General features: G+C 39.1%; 1 protein-coding gene and 1 long non-coding RNA gene across 5 annotated transcripts in view; one reads left to right on the top strand and one right to left on the bottom strand.

Moving 5' to 3' along the window:
• Nucleotides 1–19,730, bottom strand: part of LOC123387770 — a 206,265-nt gene that overhangs the window by 55,223 nt on the left and 131,312 nt on the right. For 2 of the 3 annotated variants that reach the window (XR_006602265.1, XR_006602267.1), the window contains one exon: nt 7,573–7,709. The exons of the other annotated variant lie outside the window; for it this stretch is intronic. This is a non-coding gene — a long non-coding RNA (uncharacterized LOC123387770). Of the gene's footprint in view, nt 1–7,572; nt 7,710–19,730 lie in introns of those variants that run through there. 3 annotated transcript variants of the gene reach the window in all.
• The window catches only part of BBOX1 (gamma-butyrobetaine hydroxylase 1), a 60,902-nt gene continuing 44,941 nt past the window's right edge, over nt 3,770–19,730 (top strand). Inside the window, exons 1-4 of one of the 2 annotated variants that reach the window (XM_004755883.3) lie at nt 3,770–4,313; nt 4,571–4,814; nt 12,157–12,582; nt 13,828–13,942. In XM_004755883.3, coding sequence (XP_004755940.1) covers nt 12,364–12,582; nt 13,828–13,942 — 334 coding nt within the window. In that variant the 5' untranslated portion in view covers nt 3,770–4,313; nt 4,571–4,814; nt 12,157–12,363. The remainder of the gene's footprint in view (nt 4,314–4,570; nt 4,815–12,156; nt 12,583–13,827; nt 13,943–19,730) is intronic. The other variant, XM_004755884.3, reaches the window with a different exon arrangement.

The raw sequence follows: 19,730 nt of genomic DNA, 5'->3' as shown, positions 1-19,730 counted from the left end.
TCTCTGTGCCTCCTGGACTTTTAAGCCTATTTCCTTCCCCAGATCAGGGAAGTTCTCTGCTATAATTTGCTCCAATATACCTTCTGTCTTTGTCTCTCTCTGTGTGTCTCTTTCCTCTTCTTCTGAGATCCCAATTATTATAATATTGTTTTGCTTTATGGTATCACTTATCTCTCAAATCCTCCCCTCATGATCCAGTAGTTGTTTATATCTCTTTTCATCAGCTTCTTTATTTTCTATAATTTGGCCTTCTATGTTACTAATTCTCTCTTCTGTCTCACTTATCTCAGAAGTTAGAGTCTCCATTTTTTATTGCATTTCATTAATAGCCTTCTTTATTTCAACTTGGTTAGATATTAATTTTTTTATTTCTCCAGAAAGGATTCTCTAGTGTTTTCTAAGCTTTTTCAAAACAAGCTAGTATCTTTAAAATCATTTGGAAATTTAGCTCTGACATCTTACTAATGTCCATACTCTTCAGGTCCCTGGCAGTCACTATGTCCTCTTGTTCTCTCTTTTGAGTGAGTTTTTCCATCTTGTCATTCTGTCTAGAGAAGAATAGATGAACAAGAAGAACAAGAGCACCGCTCCTCCTGGGGAAGAAGAAGGGGTCTCACTGGTTCAGTGTTTTTTGGGCCCCTGCTCAGAGAGCAGTCACCCAACTGTGCTGTGGTTTGAGGACCGAGCTGAGAGCCCATTCCTGGATTTACCCTCAGCCAGCTCCCCATTTTGATGCCTGGAAGCTCTGCTGTACACAGCCACCCCCAGTCTGCCTGTGACCCAAAGGATCCTGAAACCACACTGTCCCACCCATGATTCCGCTCCTGCTTTGCCACCTGAACACCTTTCAGGTAGGGGTGTCCCTCACCGGAGCAGACTTCTAACTAAAAGTTTTGATTTTGTGCTCCACTGCTCTATCACTTTCTGGTAACCGGCTTGTAGAGGCTCCCTCCCCTCACAGTTTGTCTTCCCATATATTACCTTGGATTCACTTCTCCCACCTCCTACCTTGCAGAAAGTGGTCATTTTTCTATTTGTGGAGTTGCACTTAATCTTTTTTTCAATCTGGTCGAGTTCCCAGGTGTTCAGAAGGACTTGATAGCTATCTAGTTGAATCCCTGGGACCAAAAGAAACTCAAGACTCCTACTCCTCTGCCATCTTCTAGTTATTGATGTTACTTAGCAAAATGATTCCTAATATTTATTTAGCATCACAGTATTTGTTATGGGACAGACTTGGGACAGCTTCCCACTCAAGGCAAATGTTCTTATAACCTACCTGGGTGAATCCTTTTGCAAATTCCAGACTGGGCTTGCTCTTTACTCATGGGACCTATCAGCATGGGTAATAAAAACACTTTTGTTATTTATCTGAGGTTTAGGACCATGTGGGCACCAAGAACTGATTATTCATTGTTTAACAGCACACTGCTCAGTTTCCCTTTTTTATAGTAAACACCTTAGTATAGGCCAAATAATAAAAAAAAAAAAACAGTAATCATATTTGGGAAAAGGAATCCAAAAGAAGGAGAAGACAGACTTAATTTTCATTTAATTTTTCTATATTTATCTCAATAATGTGAGGACAATTGGATTATGGGCCTTGGTTTCCTTCTTTATATAAAATTATAAATCATTACAGTCTTTTTTAAAAAAACATCTTATTTATTTATTGGTGAGAGAGTGCAGAGCCAGAAAGAGAGAGAACAGCAGCAGGGGCAGGGGGCAGGGATAGAAAGAAAGGGAGAAACAGAAGCAGACTCCCCAGTGAGCAGGGAACCCAATGTCGGGCTTGATTGTAGGACCTTGGGATCATAACCTGAGCTGCAGACGAACGCTTAACTGACTGATCCACCCAGGCGCCCCAGTCTTTTTCATATCATTAAAACACTTTTTGAGCTTTGTAAACCTTTTGAAAATGACTAAAATTTAAACAAAAAGAATGATGCTATATATCAACTGCTTATACTGTAATTATTTTTCATAAATCTTGCTGTTTTTCATTCTTCCAAATAGGAAATTGTGTAAGCTGCAGAATTTTTCCATAGGTCCTAGATTTCACTGACGCTAACGAGTCCTGCCATCTGTAGTAGCTTCTTAAGCCCAGGACAACTCCCTGAGTATCACCATATGTTAAATATAACAAGATGTACGTCTGCTGCCGCTGAAGTCACCAGGCTTTCTCCCCCAGAAACAGCATCCACCTTCAGATCTCTCAGTGGGATCGTGCTCAGTCCCATCCAGTGTTTCTGCAGGGGCAATACTGAAGAAGGCTTTCAAGAAATCCTGAGCCGCTTTTGTTGGTGCACACTCATCATATATTTCCATGTTTCTCCTGTGTAACACAATGGCTGTACTTAAGTTCAACTCACTGCACTCGACATGAACTTAATTTTAAGAATAATCTTAGACTTTCAATCTCACAAAACAAACTGAGGGTTGCCAAGAGGAGGGGGGTAGGGAGAGGGTGGTTGGGTTATGGACATTGGGGAGGGTATGTGCTATGGTGAGTGCTGTGAAGTGTGTAAGCCTGACGATTAACAGACCTGTACCCCTGGGACTAACAATACATTATATGTTAATAAAAAATAAAAAAAAAATTTTTAAAGAATAATCTTAAATCTTAAAAGAGAAAGAAGAAAAGAAACAGATGGGCAAAGTGTCAACAGTTCTGGTTCTGGAACCAATGCTACATCTTGCACATTTGGTCACCATTTGTGGTTCATGAACCTCTGTGGTCTCGTTTCCTCCATCTAAAATCCGGCCTTGTGCTATGGTTTGCTTCTTCCCAGATAGAACCCTGAATAGCCATATGTGAAAGCAAGCGGAAGACTCTGAAGGAGGGGCACAGATAGGAGAGAGCCCTCAAGAAATGTTCATTTATTTATTTATTAATCTTAAAGAGGCTTCTCGCAGTCAAGAGTACGATTTGTTTGTTCGTTGTTCGTTTTTGGTGCGGGAATTCATTCTTTAGGTGCAGGATTTAAAACTAGAACTGTTGGCAGGTGTGTTTGTTGTTTTGTTTGGTTTTACTCTTCTATTAGAAGCTATGTACGTGCAACACATTTTTTTCAACAACTTTCTTAAAGCTGGAGCTGAGTTTACCTAATTTATTCCAGTGATGGTTACGAAAGCACAAAGTGTGGAAGAAAAATTAGTGCGATGTGTTTCTATGATGTCATCTGAATGTTTAGAACGTAATTAACCCCACTGCTTCTGGCACACCTATAGCCTCCGTTACCGTGGGTTTTAAAACGTTGACAACATGTATGGGGGCACTTCACTTGCACTTACCCTCCTCCTGTCCTTGGGGAAAAAAAATGTAAAAACAAACAAACAAAAGAAAACTGCTATCATTTTCACTGGATACCCAGCGGTATCAGTAATTTGACCTGGGGACTTGGGGAAAGGAAGGAGGAAGATGGAGGAGGGAACCATGCAGATTAAGAGACACGGTTTAACTTTTACTGTGAAAGGAACCGACAGGGCATCATGGAGGAAGGGGACCCTGCAGTTCTGGGAGGGGCAGTTGTCCTGAGCAGGAACCCACCGCAGAAGCTATGGGAGAGTTGGGCTGAATTTTCTCTCTCCTGGGTTAGCTCTTTTGTTCCTGCCTGTCTCGCAGCTGTGAGAGTCCTTCAGGCAAGAAGCAACAAGTTGCTGGCTGAGACTGCTTCAGTGTCTTGTGGGTAGGGTGGTTTTGTGGGAGGAGGGCAGAGGGCTCGTGTGGCTCTCTCCTGGACCTCAGTTGCCACCTGCAGATTTTCTTTTAGTGGAATCTCCCACTCTGTTAGGAACTACGACTTGAGACTTGTCTTCTAGCCCTCCTCTGCACTGGGCACTCTCCATCTGAATGTCTGGCAGCCAGGCTTTGGGTCCCTGGCCCACCGCCCACCTCCGCCTTTCCCTTTTGTTGTCTTCAGGCCTGTGTAATTGTGAGTCAAGTCACTGGGCAATCGGGTGCCTTCAGAAAAACCCCGTGTTCTCGGGCAGCTACTGTTCATTTCAGTTATTGCTGCCAAGAAAGGAGGGCATCAGGCTTAAGGGGACTCATCCCAACCTTCCTCCCAGTCCCAGAAGTAGTCCAGCATCCTTCAGAGAGGCTCGAATGGAATATTCTATGGGCAAGCTAATACCACCTCACCTCTGCTGAGGTGGGAGCTGGTGAGTCCTCCCTGTTAACCGTGCATCTCAGTGTCTTTTCTCCAAGTGAGCTTGACCTTGAAAGGATTGTCACTGTGAACCAATCAGACAGCAGTCTCCTTCACTGGCCTCCACTGCTGCTGCTGGCTCGGGGTCAGGAGAACAAACAGGTAAGAACTGCTCTACCTTCTACCAGGAAAGACTCTGAACTAAGGCAGTGCTTTGCACGGAGTCCTGGGGTTCTGTGGCTTCAGGCACTAATTGGAAATCAAATGTTTTCTCTTTCTAACTGCTTCTCCTCTAGGCCATAAAAACTCTTTTTCCTTTCCCTTCCTCTACCTTCCTTCCTGATATCCTTCCTTCTTCCCATTCTCTCTCTCTTGCCCCACCACCTCACTCTCTCTCTCTCTCTCTCTCTACCTCCAAGCTCCCTTCAGGAGTTGCTACACCTTCAGATTGGGACATCCTTCCTCATTTGCAAACCTCAGCTGTGTCTGGGGGCAGGGCTTCTGTGGAGCTGCCAGGAGCAGAAAGAAAGGCTCCCAAGTAATAGTGCTACATCACAAGTCAGATGTAGGGAAACTGCGGGCAGATCAACTGGGATGTGCTGGTTACCAGAAGGCTCCCTCCCCAAAGGACGTGAGGATCAAAGCTGACATTTTCTGTCCTTGGTAAGTTTTGCACGGTTTGGTGTCTGAAGCACATCTGAGAACAGGTAGGACTGAGCTCAACTTTGCCTTGTTGGAAGAACTTCAGGTCTGTGGATTGGGGTGGGGGGGGGGAGCATCTAATTGGAAACCCAGGCACATGTGTCTCACAGCCATGTGGGCTGCGAAGGGGATCGTCCATCAGACATTTGGAGTAGGCTTGATTTTGGAATGCAGTGGATCTGATTGCTTCTTGGCAGCCTTCCTTTCCCAATTATGTTTGGCTTAGTCTAGTAGTCAAGTTACTTTACAGTCCCTAAGCCGATCCAGAAAGCCTACAGAGGGGACAGAAAGGATACTGTCTCAAAAGCAGACTTGGTGGTGGGAAAGGGAGGGCTCTGGCTGGATTGGAAACATTCACCGAATAAGCCACAATCCAGACCAAAGAAAGGGACTGCATATTATACCTTGGCCCTCGGTTAAGTCCAAAGACTTAATGAAAATGCTTCTCAAGAATACTGGTCGAGTAAGACTGACATTGGTGTGCGTTTTCAGTTGTTTTATTCCCCACATGTAGCTCAAGAAGAGACATAACAGGTATTTTGAATTGATTTTATTATAAAACATAGGATTTCCCATAATGAATCTATGTCCTGGTTCAAAGATTTAGAAATCTTAAAATCTAGACTCAGTATGCTTCATTATACTAGTCAACAAATACTTTGATATAGGAGCTTCAAGCTGAAGGTGGTAATTCTACCAGAATGAGGCTTTTTATAAAAAGTTTTCTTTTTTATAATTTATGAAGGAAGTGTTTACACAAAATTTGATACTTTAAACAAGGTAGCAGGCAGAATGTTAAATGTACTCACGAGAATGGAGAGTTTTTTCTAATGGCTTTGTAGAATTCATTGTCCACAGGAGTATATTTGTAAATTATTAAGAAGCTCAGCCACTTACTAAATCAAGATTTAAAAAATAAAAAACAACAGTTTCTAAGTTGAAGGCCTTTAGGTAGCAGATGTAATGAGTAGAGTTTGCATATATTCAAATAATTCTAAAGTTCAGACACACAAACACTCAAATACAGCTTGGTCAACCTTTACCTTACCAAATGGAAATGAGTTGAGTTTTATGATTTAAAGGTTGATATATAAAAGAATAGTAATTCATTCTAAGCCTTCATGGTGGAATGTCCGGAAAACATCCTGTCCTGTTGCTCCAGTGGTCGGATGGTGAGGTCAACTAACAAGCAACAGACTTGAGATCTGGCTACTATTTTAATAGTATATTTTTGGTAAATTAAAATTATTGTCTGGGAAATTACTTAACCATAGATTCTCCATGATGTAGTTCAGTGTAGTGGGGTTCCTATTTCCTCTGCTTTCAAGTCAGGTATTTCACCTGTCCAAGTTCAAGATCACCTGTAAAACAGCAGTGACAGCACTGAACTCAGTGTTTCTGGAGGATTAAATAATTAGTATAATCAAAAGCATTAGCAGAGGGGCCAGAACATAATAAGAGTTAAATAAATGATTTTATACATACATCACACACACACACACACACACACACACACACATTCCCATACATTCTGCATGTTTTTTGCATTGTGATCATTTTCTGATCCTACCACCTGGAAGCAGGAGGACAGACACATTAAGAGAATCCTGCGGTCTGATAGCAGGTCTGATGACTTACCTAAGGAAGAGGAGATGGAAATTAACAATTAACAGATACTGACATTTGATAACATGAGTCTACTCTATTCTTTCCTTCTCTTACAAAAAAAAAAAAAAAAGTAAAAAATGATATCCTTTTGTTTTAGGGGTCAGTAATCCCGTAGATGAATCAGGCTTCTTGGATGTACATTATTAATTTCCATTCGATTTAATTTTTATATATAGTAGTTGTGGAGCTTCTACATTAACTTCTTGAGAATCCCATCCAAAACCCATGGTACAAATTAGTGCAATTAATTAGTGTTTGAGGAAATTTTGTGCTCTCTTTTATTAGAACTAGGAAATGTTTACTTTATATATGCACAGTGAACTGGCAAACCTAAGTTTGGAGCAACCTCTCCTACTAGCCAGCATTGCGGACTTGGACAAATCACACCCAACATCTCTGAGCTTCCATTATCCTTGCATATCTGATGAGGGCACTGAGCCCAGTGATATCATGAGTTGTTTCTTTCAGGCTCTGAGAGTTCTCGTTCTAAGTTCTTTTATTTCCAAGATCAATGCATGAAACAACTTTCAGAACTACTTCCTTGAGTTTCCAAACAGTGCTAGAGAAAACCAGCTGAAAGAAGTTGAATTTATAAAAATTTTAAAAAGACAAAACCACACCCATTGCCGAAGTAGGATAATCTCTAAAACAGACAATTTAGTTGTGCCAAACAGAGGTCCCAAATAAACTTCCGTAACTCTGAAGGGGAAAAATACAGTGAAAAATACACACACACACACACACACACGTGATGGGATTAAATTAAAAGAAATCTATCCTATCAGATTAGAATCCCCCTCACCCAAGATTTGTTTTCCAGGACAAGGAAATCTACTCCCTCCTACCCAAACTAATCTGATATTTTAAAAACAAAATTATAGTTGTGAGTAAGGAGAAGCCAAATAATAATTAAGTCCTAAAATAAATTAGCATTTTTGTTTTATAGGTCCCTTTAATTTAGCAAAGAGGACCCACTGGTAAAATATATATTGTATATATGTATATAGAGAGAGATATCTCTCTCTCTCTATATATATATATATATACACACACACACACACACACCTAGGAATACCTACTTTTTTCTTTTTCTTTTTTTTTCTCTTCTTCAAAGAAACACAGTGGTTTATCAGATAGGTACAAGTCTATGATGCTTCAACAGGGCTCAATTTTAACAGGTCATTTGGACTAAATGGAAAAATGGATTTTAACAAGTCACACTTATGTCAAACCTATAAACTTTCAGAAAGAATTTGTCTTTAAATACTGATGATTCTTGATTATTCTTTCTTTTTGAATGTTCATCACATTTGTTCCAGTAGAGCTTTAAGTAAAACAAGGCTAACTAAGTTAAAGAGGGAACCATATTCCCATTTCTCTCTGCTTTTTTTTTTTTTGATTACTATTCACATTTATCATAAACTGAGAAAGGAATTGTGAAGAATAGAAATGACCCGACAAGCTCCTTGATAGATACCCAAACAATTTAACCTGAGCAACACCCAAGTCTTTCCAGTTCTTCCACACTCTCCCTGGTGCCTGGGGCAACTCCCATTAGGCTCTGGTCCTGACGGCACCTCCTCTCTTGAAATACCCTCCAATGGATCTCCATTTGGCCAGGCAGGCTGGGGGAAAGAGTCAGGTTCCCCTATAACTGGAACTACGCTTTTTCCTTTCCAGTTCAAACACGTTAGATAGAACAAGGAAAGAAAGAAAAAGAGAGAGAGAGAAATGGAAAGCTTCTGATGCAGGTTGGAATATAATTAGTGTTGGTTGGTACAGATGTCTCTAAGATGTGATCACTTCAATGGTAAGCAGGACATGGACACAGTGCCATCTTTAAGTACAGAGACAATGTATATTATAGGGGAAAACAATGTATCCATTACCTATATATGTGTCAAGTTTCAAGTCTTATAAAAATCCTTTCAACCAAAACCTTTTCAAACCCACTAATGAACAAATAGGAAATGAGTGGAGTCTGAAATATACACGGACATACATGGAATTGTGATGATAAAAATAAATGAAAAGAATCTTTCCTCTTAATTGTCTTACTCCCTTGGAGAACTTATGATGGATTCTACTACCATCTGTATGCTGATTCCCTAGCCTCTTTCTTCTGCTGCTTATTCAGGTAATTGCAGTGTATTTTTCATTGGGTTTTGATGAAGATTCAATAGGTCATTGTATCTGAAGCCCTTAGCTTGTATGTGAAGCCCTTAGCATATGATTGGCATGAGAAGGCATTTGGTAAATGTAAACTTTTACTATTATTACTAGTATTGTAATCTTACCATCAATATAATTAACACCAGTATTCTTATTATACAACCAAGCTAGTTATTCTTTCTTAAGACCTATAAACAGTTACCACTATTCTTCCAAACTCCCAGGGTAAAAATAAATAAATAAAAGTTAAAACATTTCTTTCCTCATTAAGGTACTAATTCCCCTTTTCCTTATACTAGAAATGTTATATCTGTGCTATACTGTATAATTTGAAGCCCCACATTTTGAAAGACATTTAAAACTGGAAAGTAACCATGCATCCTGAAAGGTATAGAATTAAGAGATCATATGTTATAAAGAATAGCCTGAAAAATGGAGTAGATTTAGAGAAGATAGGGAATGAAGGAGACATGTGATTTCAGTTGACTATATCTGGAGGACTATTACCATGGAATAAGTACATCCTATACCATTTTGAAATCAGACCAGGGCCAATATGTCAAATGTATTTTAAAATGTAGCTAGGTTGGGGTGCCTGGGTGACTCAGTGGTTTAAGTGTCCTGACTCTTGATTTTGCCTCAGGTCATGATCTCAGCATTGTGGGACTGAGCCCTGCATCTGGCTCTGTGCTGGGGGTAGAACTTGCTCGAGATTCTCTCCCTTTCCCTCTCCCTCTGCCCTCCCCCCAAACATGTAACTATGTTCTCAATATAAAAAGAGTGAGCTTGAAAACTATATACATTTATCTTGTGTGTGTAGATATTCTGAGGTATTTTTGCCTTTGATTCTTGGCAAGTAATTTTAGCAAGTAAATAATCCATCACTTTATAAATAGATCAGGTTAAGTATCAAAACGAATAAATAACAAAATAAACAAATTAGGATATATGCATGTATTTTTTTCCTGCTTCTATTTGCCTGTGGGCTCTCCATTGTCCATGTTGATATTTATTTGCTGTGAAACCATAACTTTTTCTGTCTCTCATCAGCTTGCCACCCACTGAAAAACCATAGCCTTGTACTAAGACGACTTGTTATAGCTTCATTCTGGTAAACATATCCATATCTCCACATGGCTATCTATGGGAATAAGGAATTCGTATGCATTCAGAAGCATTGATCACATCCTGTTAAGACTTCCTCAAATAGACATCCTCTCTAAGCAGGTGTCCAGGAGCTTCTCAGACGACTCTCTGTGCTATTTGTCTCCAGCCTTATTTCCTTGTTTACTTTAATAATTGTCTTACTTTTTTTCTTGAACTCTGGAGCTTCATGGTGAAATTTGAACATTCTGATATAGCATTTCAGGCAAAAAAAATATATATGCTTAGTATTATTCAAATAGGTTTAACCTTATGTATAAGGAGAAGTGAACTATTTTCTGTATTTAAGTATGATTGTCTACCACTGTAATAAAAGAATGCTTTACACAACTCGGTCAAGGAGAGCCACCCAGGTGCTCCATGGCCAGGCAAATTCTTGCCTGTGGGCCAAGTATGGCCTACAGCCTGCTTTTTCTAACCTATGTGGTAAGACTAATTTTTTTTTTTTTTTACAATCTCACAAAAGTTTTAAAAAATAAAACAAGAATATGTGCTAAGGACTATAGATAACCTGGAAAACCAAAAATACATACCATCTGCCCTTTTACAGAAAATATTTGTCAACCCTGACTTAAAGAGTTACTACATTTCTCCTTTTTGTCCTTATGTTATTTAAGGATCTGCTTGGATTATACTATATTTACTGGAACCATCACTGTCCCTGAAACCACATAGAGAAAAGACTTGCCAGCCTTCCCTTCTCCTATCAGGGAAATTATTATTTTTTTTTCCTTTCCTCCCCTCCTATCAGGGAAATTAAACATCCTACCCATTCCACATAGGAACTTATGTTTGAACTTTCTGAAGTCCCCTTACTCAAAATCTATGAGGTAAACACCCGAGTTTGAACTAAATAATACTTTCGATGATTTTTCTAAGTAGTGCTGCCCTGTTGCTATATAAATTATTAAGAAAAAAACGGATGAGAGTTCCTGAGTAGGCATCAGCATGGGGCCCTGTGAATTGTGTTTCTCTTTTATCATTAGGTAACTTCAGTGTGGTTGAGCTAACTGGAGAAAGCAATCTTTTCTCGTTTTGGCCGGCTTCATAGCCTGACTAAATCATCCAAGTTAATGATTTGAGGAAGTATATGTAAAATCAACACCTAAAAGTTGTTTTATTTTAATGTAGTATATTTTTTAAAGTTATGTTCATGGTACATAAAGTCTTCCTCTCTGTAAGTTTAAGAAAGACGGGGAGCTGTTTTGTCCTTGTCATTGAACCCTCCAGTGTCTACTGCACTGCCCGATACACAGAAGGAAGGTGGTTAACAGTCACTCTGTGTGTGTGTGTGCATGTGCGTGTGTGTACATGTGTGTGTGTGTACATGCCCATGTGTGCACGCCTCCCCTTCATCCCAAGACAGTGAAGTCTTGTTTCTATCGTCATATGTCACCTTCTCTTAATGAGCTAATCATTATATGGAACAGGTTAAGAAGTTCTATTTCTTCCATATAAATTCTACCTTTTCCAGCTAAGTTCTATTTCTTCCATCTATGTTTAGAGTCCTGGCAAGTTATATAGGAAGAAAGTGAGATTTAGAATATTGACAGAATTTCAGAAGGCCCCCTATGTAGTCATTAATAGAATCATAATCAACACTGAAGTGTTCAGTCTGTAATACCTTGTACTTCTTTTTTCACTTGATTTCCTTTCCTATAAATACTTCATGCCCTCAAAATTTGGTGTGTTTCTTAAAAAAAAAAAAAAGAATGTATGTATTCCCAAGTAAGGTGAAATTTCATGAAAATACTCTGTAAAGGTTTAGATTAGATGTGCATTATCGAGGCACACTCTATTAAAACAGAAAATCCCAGAGAACGAATCAAGCGAGACAAGAATGGGACCTTGCTGAGCCTGGGAACTTTTATACTGCATTTAGAAAATGAATTGTGTAAGTAAGAAAGTAAATGATGGAATAGAAATAGCACAATGTACTGGATTATAGTACCTCTTAAAATAAATAAATAGCACTAAAATTTCCCTCGTAGAACAAGTTTACTAATTTAGTGTCATAAAAACATGTTTTTCCCCAAAAGACAGGTGCACTTATTTGTGTTAAAATAGCACAGATATCATTAGTGACACTTTCAATCTGTGGAGCATTTTTCTCCCTTAAAATTTTTTCAGAGCCTTTTATGCAAACATAATTATAAAGTGCCTGTGTCATTGATTCCAAACTCATTATCTAAAATTTCTGGGGAAAAAAAAAAACAAAAAACAAAGAATTCTTTTCATCTGGATCTTGATTCAGCATGTTTATCTTATTTACTTTTAGTCACTGTGTTTCTGTTTACAGCGTATGAAACACTGACGAGAACAAAGGTCCCAGTGCTGATAGGCAAATCTCAAGCTTGGGCAGCTGAGCCAAGAACAGGAGCCAGAGTCCACCTGCCTTGTTCACATGCGTAGAAGTCAAGTGCAGGCTTGATCTGCATCAGATTCCTTTTGCCCAGGATCTGTCATAGCAGGTAGCTGACGAGATTTCCCTGCAAGGACCAGCAACATGCACTGTGCCATCCAAAACGCAGCCGTGCTGGATGGGGCTCATTTGATGCAGGTCTTCTGGCAGGATGGCTCAGAGTCTCTCTACCCAGCTGTATGGCTGCGAGACAATTGCCAGTGCCCCGACTGCTACCTGGATTCTGCAAAAGCGCGGAAGCTCCTCATCGAAGCTCTTGATGTGAACATCGGGATTCAAGGCTTGACGTTTGACAGGAAAAAGGTAATCCATTCTAAATGATCTCTCCTTTCTCTCCCAAGTTCAATGAAGGGATTAGTCTTCGATAACCTCAATAATGAATTGTTTTTCATTTGATCATATGCATAACTACAGCTAGAACCACGTGTGTGTTGTGCTTGGTGCAAAATCAGCACGCTCAGTCCGTGGGAGCTTCTGTTACTGTTATTGCTATTTGTATTACTACTATTTTGAAGAAAAATTGCAGTGTTGCTCATTATTCCTTCAATACATGGACAGTCTTGAAGACACAATCAGACGATTTCTATAATTAAAAGAATGTTTCTGGGCCTCAGTTTACTCACCTGCAAAATAGGGATACTAGCAACTTGTTTGTACAGATGACATGATGATGCAAACAGATAATATGGGTAAAAAAGTTCAAAATGATATCTGGCCTTTGGTGAGCACTCAGAAATGTTTATTGATTGATGTATTTTTAGTAAACACAAGCCTTGTTGTAGGATTCCCAAAAACAGAGCTCTCAAAACTGCAAACTAGATGCGGCCACCAGCCTGTGTTTCTGCCTTCCACATTCACTAGGATAGTTTTCAGAGGAGCAGGTGTGAACAGCTGGGTCTCTCTTCCCTCTTGCTTCATCTGGACTCAAGGACTTTACTCCCAGGGTTCATTGCTTGCGAACTGTGTGACCTTAGCATTGTTACTTACTCTTACGTCCCTCACTTGAAAAATGTGAATGCTAGCAGTACCCTCTTTCTAGAGTTGTATGCAGGCTAGATGACTTATGTCTACAGAGCTCATTACCCAGGATGCTGTTGCCATTGTTACTTATGGTGATGATAGTCTGTCTCGTCATCCTCATTCCTAGTTCTGGATACTCTTGAAAGGAATATTATATTCAATGATACCTGACTTTAAGTCATCATAGAAAGTTTGGAAACAACAGGGTTAGAGGACATAGAATAAGAAAAAGAACTTCAGACCAGTTTTTATTTCTTGTGTGGTATTTAAGGGAATTCAAACCGCAGATGTATCCCCTTGGCTTTCAGTTTTCTTGTTTTCCAAAAGTGTATTCTATGCCTATATGTACATAAGTGAAAATAAGATAAAATAAAAAATAAAAGACTAAGGGCTAATTGGGTCCCCTGAATATCTTACATTGACTTTCAAAAGCAGAGCAATAGTAAACCAAAGTACATAGAAACATGATAAACAGATACATAATGTACATATTCATATACATATGATATTTTCTTTCTGTGTTACAAGGTTTGTATCACGTGGCCAAATGAGCATTACAGTGAATTTGAAGCTGACTGGCTGAAGAAAAGATGTTTTTCACAGCAGGCCAGAGAAAAACTCCAAAGAGAATTATTTTTGCCAGGTAACCTTGCTGTGGTCGTCAATGTCTCTTAAAACTTGTATGGTAAGAAATTTGCTCAGAAGCAAATTCAAACCCTTGTGCTTTGGTTAAAGCATTATTACAATTTATGCAGGATGTTTAATGATTTACCAGCACCAATCGTTTGGGTAGAGATGAAAGGAAATATAGACATTCTTAAGGAAGAGAAAAAAAGTGCAACAAACTTGTATCCTTGTCATCTACCGTGAATCCTGGAACACCAGATACTCCTTACGGGACTGCTGCAAAGGAGTAGGGTGAATGAGGAAGGCTTCTTAATTTTATCTAAAGCCACAACAACACAAAATCAACAAAGCAGAGTTCCTGACCTGCTATTCACAGAGAAAATTACGTGATCCCTGAACCCCATGGAATGGTATACACGGCACTGAGTGAGCACAGGAGTGTGTGTGTGAGCGCAAGTGTGCATGTGTGTGCATAGCAGGTCTGTGCGGGGAGAGATGAATGGGTCGCAAGAAAATCTGTGACCACAAAAATATATTTTTTTAAAAAGCTGCAGTAGTTAGATTCACTGGAAAAAGTCTTTATTCTTGAGCTGAGAGACAGAATAAAAAAAAAACACTTAATACAAGTAAAAAGTTAATTATTTACCCTCTGTAATTTGAACAGTGGTATCATAAGACTATGTAGGTCAAAGGCAATTCTATAAATGCCATGATTCTTATGTATTTACCAGAATTTGGACTTCTCCAAACACACTAACAAGGCAAAAGCCCCTCAACTTTCCTTTCCATTGTTAACCAGATTATTGGACCAGCCTTACTGAATTCTATAATATCCCTTCTGAGGATTCTGGGTCATGCACCAAGACAGAGACCTTGCCTACTGCTTTCAGAACTGAAATTCTCAAATACATATAGTGAGTGGTTTTAAATTTGAGTTTCCTGGGCATGGAGATATTACTAATTAATTAGCTTGAACCACACATCTCTGCCTTGTCCTACAGTTATCAATAGGGCATGATATTGCCCCCTTCTTGTTCAGACACACGCCAGTGTTGGCAAGAACTAGGTTCCTCTATAACTTTATCTCATCATTCCGACAACGGACAAGTTTTTGCTCCAGTGATTTCTGTCTAAACTGCCAGGAATCCACCTTCTTTATCTAGCTAGCTGGTGGAATCCAGATGGGCACCCCAGGAAAGACGTCTATCCTGCCTTTCCCCAGAGAGGAAATTGTTAGAGTCTTCAAGGAGTCTCCAGTTACATAACTGAGTAGCAATTATCTGGGTCAAATAGCTGTTTCATGAATGTATTGCTATTTTTTATTTATTTTAGACTTCTTCTGGTACTCAAAATATTTTTCCTTAATTCTGCCCTAATTTTGTAATCCTGTTGGATTTTGCTTTCATTTCCTTCAAGTTCTTCTTTTGATTATTTCAGGGAACAAAAGCCAACTTTTTATTATTACAGCTTAAGTTCTTAAGCATTGTAAAAAGCTACAGCCACCCTCCACCATTAATATTTCTTGATGAATGCAGCTTTGTAGCTTAGCTTTCTCTGTACTATCAGGCAGTAGCAAAATGGAAATGATGCTACACTCAGTTAAGTAGTGGAAAAAACCAGTCACGGGCTGCAGTCATGAATAATATAAGGAGACCTGGCTGCTATTTAGACACTGGAAAATACTTTAATGATTTAAAACAAGATCAGATTTTTAAAATATATTCTCAAGCTGTGCAGTTGGTGGCGTCAAGGAGAAAGCAAGGGAGCCATTTTTGGAATATTGCTTCTATGGCTTTTTGCCTGTAGAATTTGACACCTTATTGTCCTACCATTGCATATTTTCCAAACATTTATACTCCAGAACATGAGAACAAACTCAGTGACGTTTGTGAAGGGGTTTTGTTCTTTGTACTCAGTGGCCATGTTGCCCCTACTGCTCTTTCCTTAGAGTGAAGAAAGACTATCAAAATCTGGCATTGAAATGCAGACCACTTTTCCTTGATCTTCCCTTGGCACTAGCTGTCAAACTCAAAAATGAAAAGACCGTGATGATCAGCCAGAAAAAAACTCTTGTCAATGGACAGCCACAGCTGGAAGGAAAGACATGGATAACACTCATTCCCTCATAAATTTCTATTAAGTTGCACACATATTGGGCATCTATTTCGTGCTGGAAACTCTAAGGAAATACCAAGTTAAAAAAAGGCACAGATTCTGTCCTCGAGCATTTATCATGTCGAAGAGGGGGATCCGAGCCATGAAAACAGATATATATATAATATTTTATTTTAAGTGCATGAAAGCCTGCAGAGAAGGTTAATTATAACAAAGAGGAAGGAATTGGAAGAGACAAGAAAATAGGCAGGTGACACGTGAGCTGGATTTTGAAGAATCCGTTTGTCAGGCAAAGATAGTGAGGAAATTCTTGGCAGAGAAAAGGGCATGAAGAAAATCATGGATGTGTAAAATAGGAGAGTATGCTTGGAAACTGCAATTTGTTTAATATGGGTGAAGTTAAAATTGTTAAGGCAGCAGAGAAGAAGGAGGGGGCCAAACCATGAAGCAGCTTCATGCCCTACTAAGGAGTTCAGTCCAAAACCCTGCAAAGACATTTTCTCAACATAGAACTCAGGTATATTTCTTTCCATTCATTTTCCAGGCTGATTCTCTTCCTATAGGGCCAGAGAAATGAGCTCAGTATCTTTATAAGTTTAAGAAGATTGTTTCATTTTCTTTCGAATGCACTTTTTATCTTCAGTATATCGTTCTGATTTTGACCAGATGTATATAATTTCTCAAATGCTTACATACTTGTGAATATCTTCTTTGCTTCCTCTATTCTCTGGTTGCATTCTCCCCTCCCCCAGTAGGTCCATTTGGTTCTAGGTTTGTATTTATCTTCCAAAAGAGAGTGGAACAATCAGATCCGTGTTGCAATTTCTTGGTCATGGTCATCTGTATTGGATGGGCTGATGTGGAGAGCAGGACAGGGAACACGGTGACCATAGCATGGCCTAGAAATAGTCTTACAAGAGGCACTACAAGAGAATTTAAGCTAGGGAAGGAGCAGAGATGATGGGGAAGAATTTGTATTCAAGAGAAATATCTATTAACCAGTAGGATAGGAGATTGCTGGCTTTGTTCTATATTCTCCACCAATTTAAAAGCTAAATATTGAAACCTAGCATGTAAATGTTTCCAAACATATGAATGAAAACTGAAAACTTAAGACATTGGAAATATGAAGAATTTTATTAATGTAGTTGTATTTTAGCTTCCATGTCAAATTGAAATGATTATACACTCATTTTTGTGCTTTACTTTGAGATGCAAAATTCTCAAAATATAATTGATAGAACTAAAAATGGGATAAATCCATATGTCGTATGATCTTATACATAGGAACCTAAATATTTGTCCTTTTTACTAACATTCAGTGTCAGAATGAATGCTTGTTTTCCTATCTTTTTGAGTTGGTACTAAAATATTTATGTACTGTTTTCTGACTTTAATAATACTTGTAATTTCAACTTGAGGTTGAAAAGATTATAATTCAAAGAAAATCTTTTTCCCATGGAAACAGTCTACTCACTTTTCTCAGCAGTCCAGGGATTGAGTATACTACATAGTCAGAAAAGAACATTTCCCCTCAATTTGATATAGCAAAGCAAATCTTAACCCTCGCATTTAATTGGATTACCTCCCATCGGTCCATAGCTATAAACCCCTCTTTTGTTTCAAGAGGAATGTGCCGTTTCCGTAGTGTAGTGGTTATCATGTTTGCCTCACAAGAGGAATGTGCCACAGAGGGAGTCAGAACTCTCCTGTAACTGTTAGGGCCCTCTAAAAACCTCTGTGTCTCTCACATGGCAGAGGGAGTAAGGGAATAGCAGAGCTCCCCCTTTCTTGCTATGCATTTCCTTGAAAATAAAGATTTTTTTCAATTTAATTAATTAATTTATTTATTTTTGTCCATCACCCAGCCACCCCATAGCACAAAGAACAGAACTGGTCTGGTGCAGAGGCTATTTTTATAGAAATTTGTGGGAAAAAAAAACCCCAAAACAAATACAAAATCACTATTTTTTTAAATTAGCAAGTTATGAGCACACTATGTCTAACTCCAACTGCTCATTCACCCATGTTGCTAAGCCTTGCTCCACACTTGACCCATCCTTGAACCCCCAGAGGTGGGAGTTTGCCGTGCAAGTCAGGGATGGAGCGAGGAAGGTATTTGCTTCATATATTACTTGGTAATTATAAAAAGGGCTGGAAGCTTGTTTTTTTCAGGATGCCTCAGCCTGCTCCAACTGGATCTGGGCTGCCAGGTCCTTACGACTTTGGAACAGCTCTGTGAAAACAGCTACATCGGGGGCGCCTGGGTGGCTTAGTCGGTTGAGTTTGGCTCAGGTCATGGTCTTGGGGTTGTGGGATTGAGCACGTGTGGGACTCTCATTTAGTGGGGAGTCTGCTGGAGAATCTCCCCTCTGCCCCTTCCCTGGCTCATATGCTCCCTCTCTCTCTCAATCTCATAAATAAATAAATATTTAAAAACAAACAAAACAAAACCTGCTGCATCAGAGCAATCAAGCCACCATGTCATGTACTCACATGTATTCCCTTCCCAAGAAAGACCTAGTCAACATCCCCTACCTGCCATTATCCAGGCTCACACTCTGATGCACAGGTGGGAGACTAGCTTCGAGTCTTCGTGTGTTTAAGAAGCAAATCTCTGTTCTGTTTTGCCTGTTCTCTCTGAAATGGACTTACTGAGTTCCAGAGAAATATCTTTGGGGTGTTGATGAAATGAATACAGGTATCTTCAATGTCTGTGAGTTTACAAATGGGTATTTTTGCTTCATTATTCTTCTGTGCCATATGTATTCCAATGTGTTTCTTTCTTTTTTTTTTTTTTTTTCTGAATTACCTGTCATTGATTAGCCCACTCAATGTCTGCATCGTGCTTGACAAAGGGCCTAATGGTTAAAGAGTGTAAGGCCCCTACATGGATTGTCCCATCAGTGAATCCGAGGTGGAAGACTAGCAGCTTGAGAAAAGCCCTGCAGGGCCCTCCAAGCAGTAGACGCCACGGACGTGGAGGCTGTTCCCACAGCCCTCTGCCTAGTTTGGGATCACTTCTAAACATTAAGTAAAAACCTCTTTAACCCTTATCTCCAACCATACTTCCAGCAAGAAGACACATAACCACATTCTCAGAGATAAATACTCAAGAGAAATCTATTTTACAACTGGCTACATGACAGAAATGCAAGGGAAAAAAAAAAAAGCCTGTATATCCTTATTCCTTTTAAGAATTCTTAAAATAAGAAACATTAATTACATTCTTTTGAAGAAATCAAAAGATGATTTCTTAATTACTTAACAACTTCCCAAAACAAACTATCATTGCATCATCCAAAGTTAATGCTAAACAGGACCTTGAAAAGCTGGTGCTGAGGATATTTGAAAGCCTAAAGCAAATGTATGTTAAGGAAGAATTATTGCAGGATGTTTCTTTTTCAGGTCTTCTTAGTATACTTACCTCATCCAAAATTAAGGAAAATATACTAAAGATTTTACTTTGGAAAAGTAATTTTCTATTATTATACTAAAGTAAATTTATTGTTTCCCTTTCCCTTCCTTTCTTTTCCTTTTTCCTTTTCTTTTCCTTTTCTTTTTCTTTCTCTTCTTCTCTTTTCTTTTCCAAAGACAATAAAAGTAGAGTGGGCTTTCTTCAACGAGTGAAAAACTTCAGTTTCTCACAAACTTAACTTGCTTTTTCTTATAGCTCAGGAATGGACTTT

The sequence above is a fragment of the Mustela putorius genome, unplaced genomic scaffold (genome assembly GCF_011764305.1).
Source record: "Mustela putorius furo isolate JIRA1106 unplaced genomic scaffold, ASM1176430v1.1 tig00003859_pilon_pilon_pilon, whole genome shotgun sequence".
Classification (NCBI taxonomy): Eukaryota; Metazoa; Chordata; class Mammalia; order Carnivora; family Mustelidae; genus Mustela; species Mustela putorius.
Note: the sequence above shows the minus strand (reverse complement) of the source record. Positions and strands in the feature narration are given on the sequence as shown.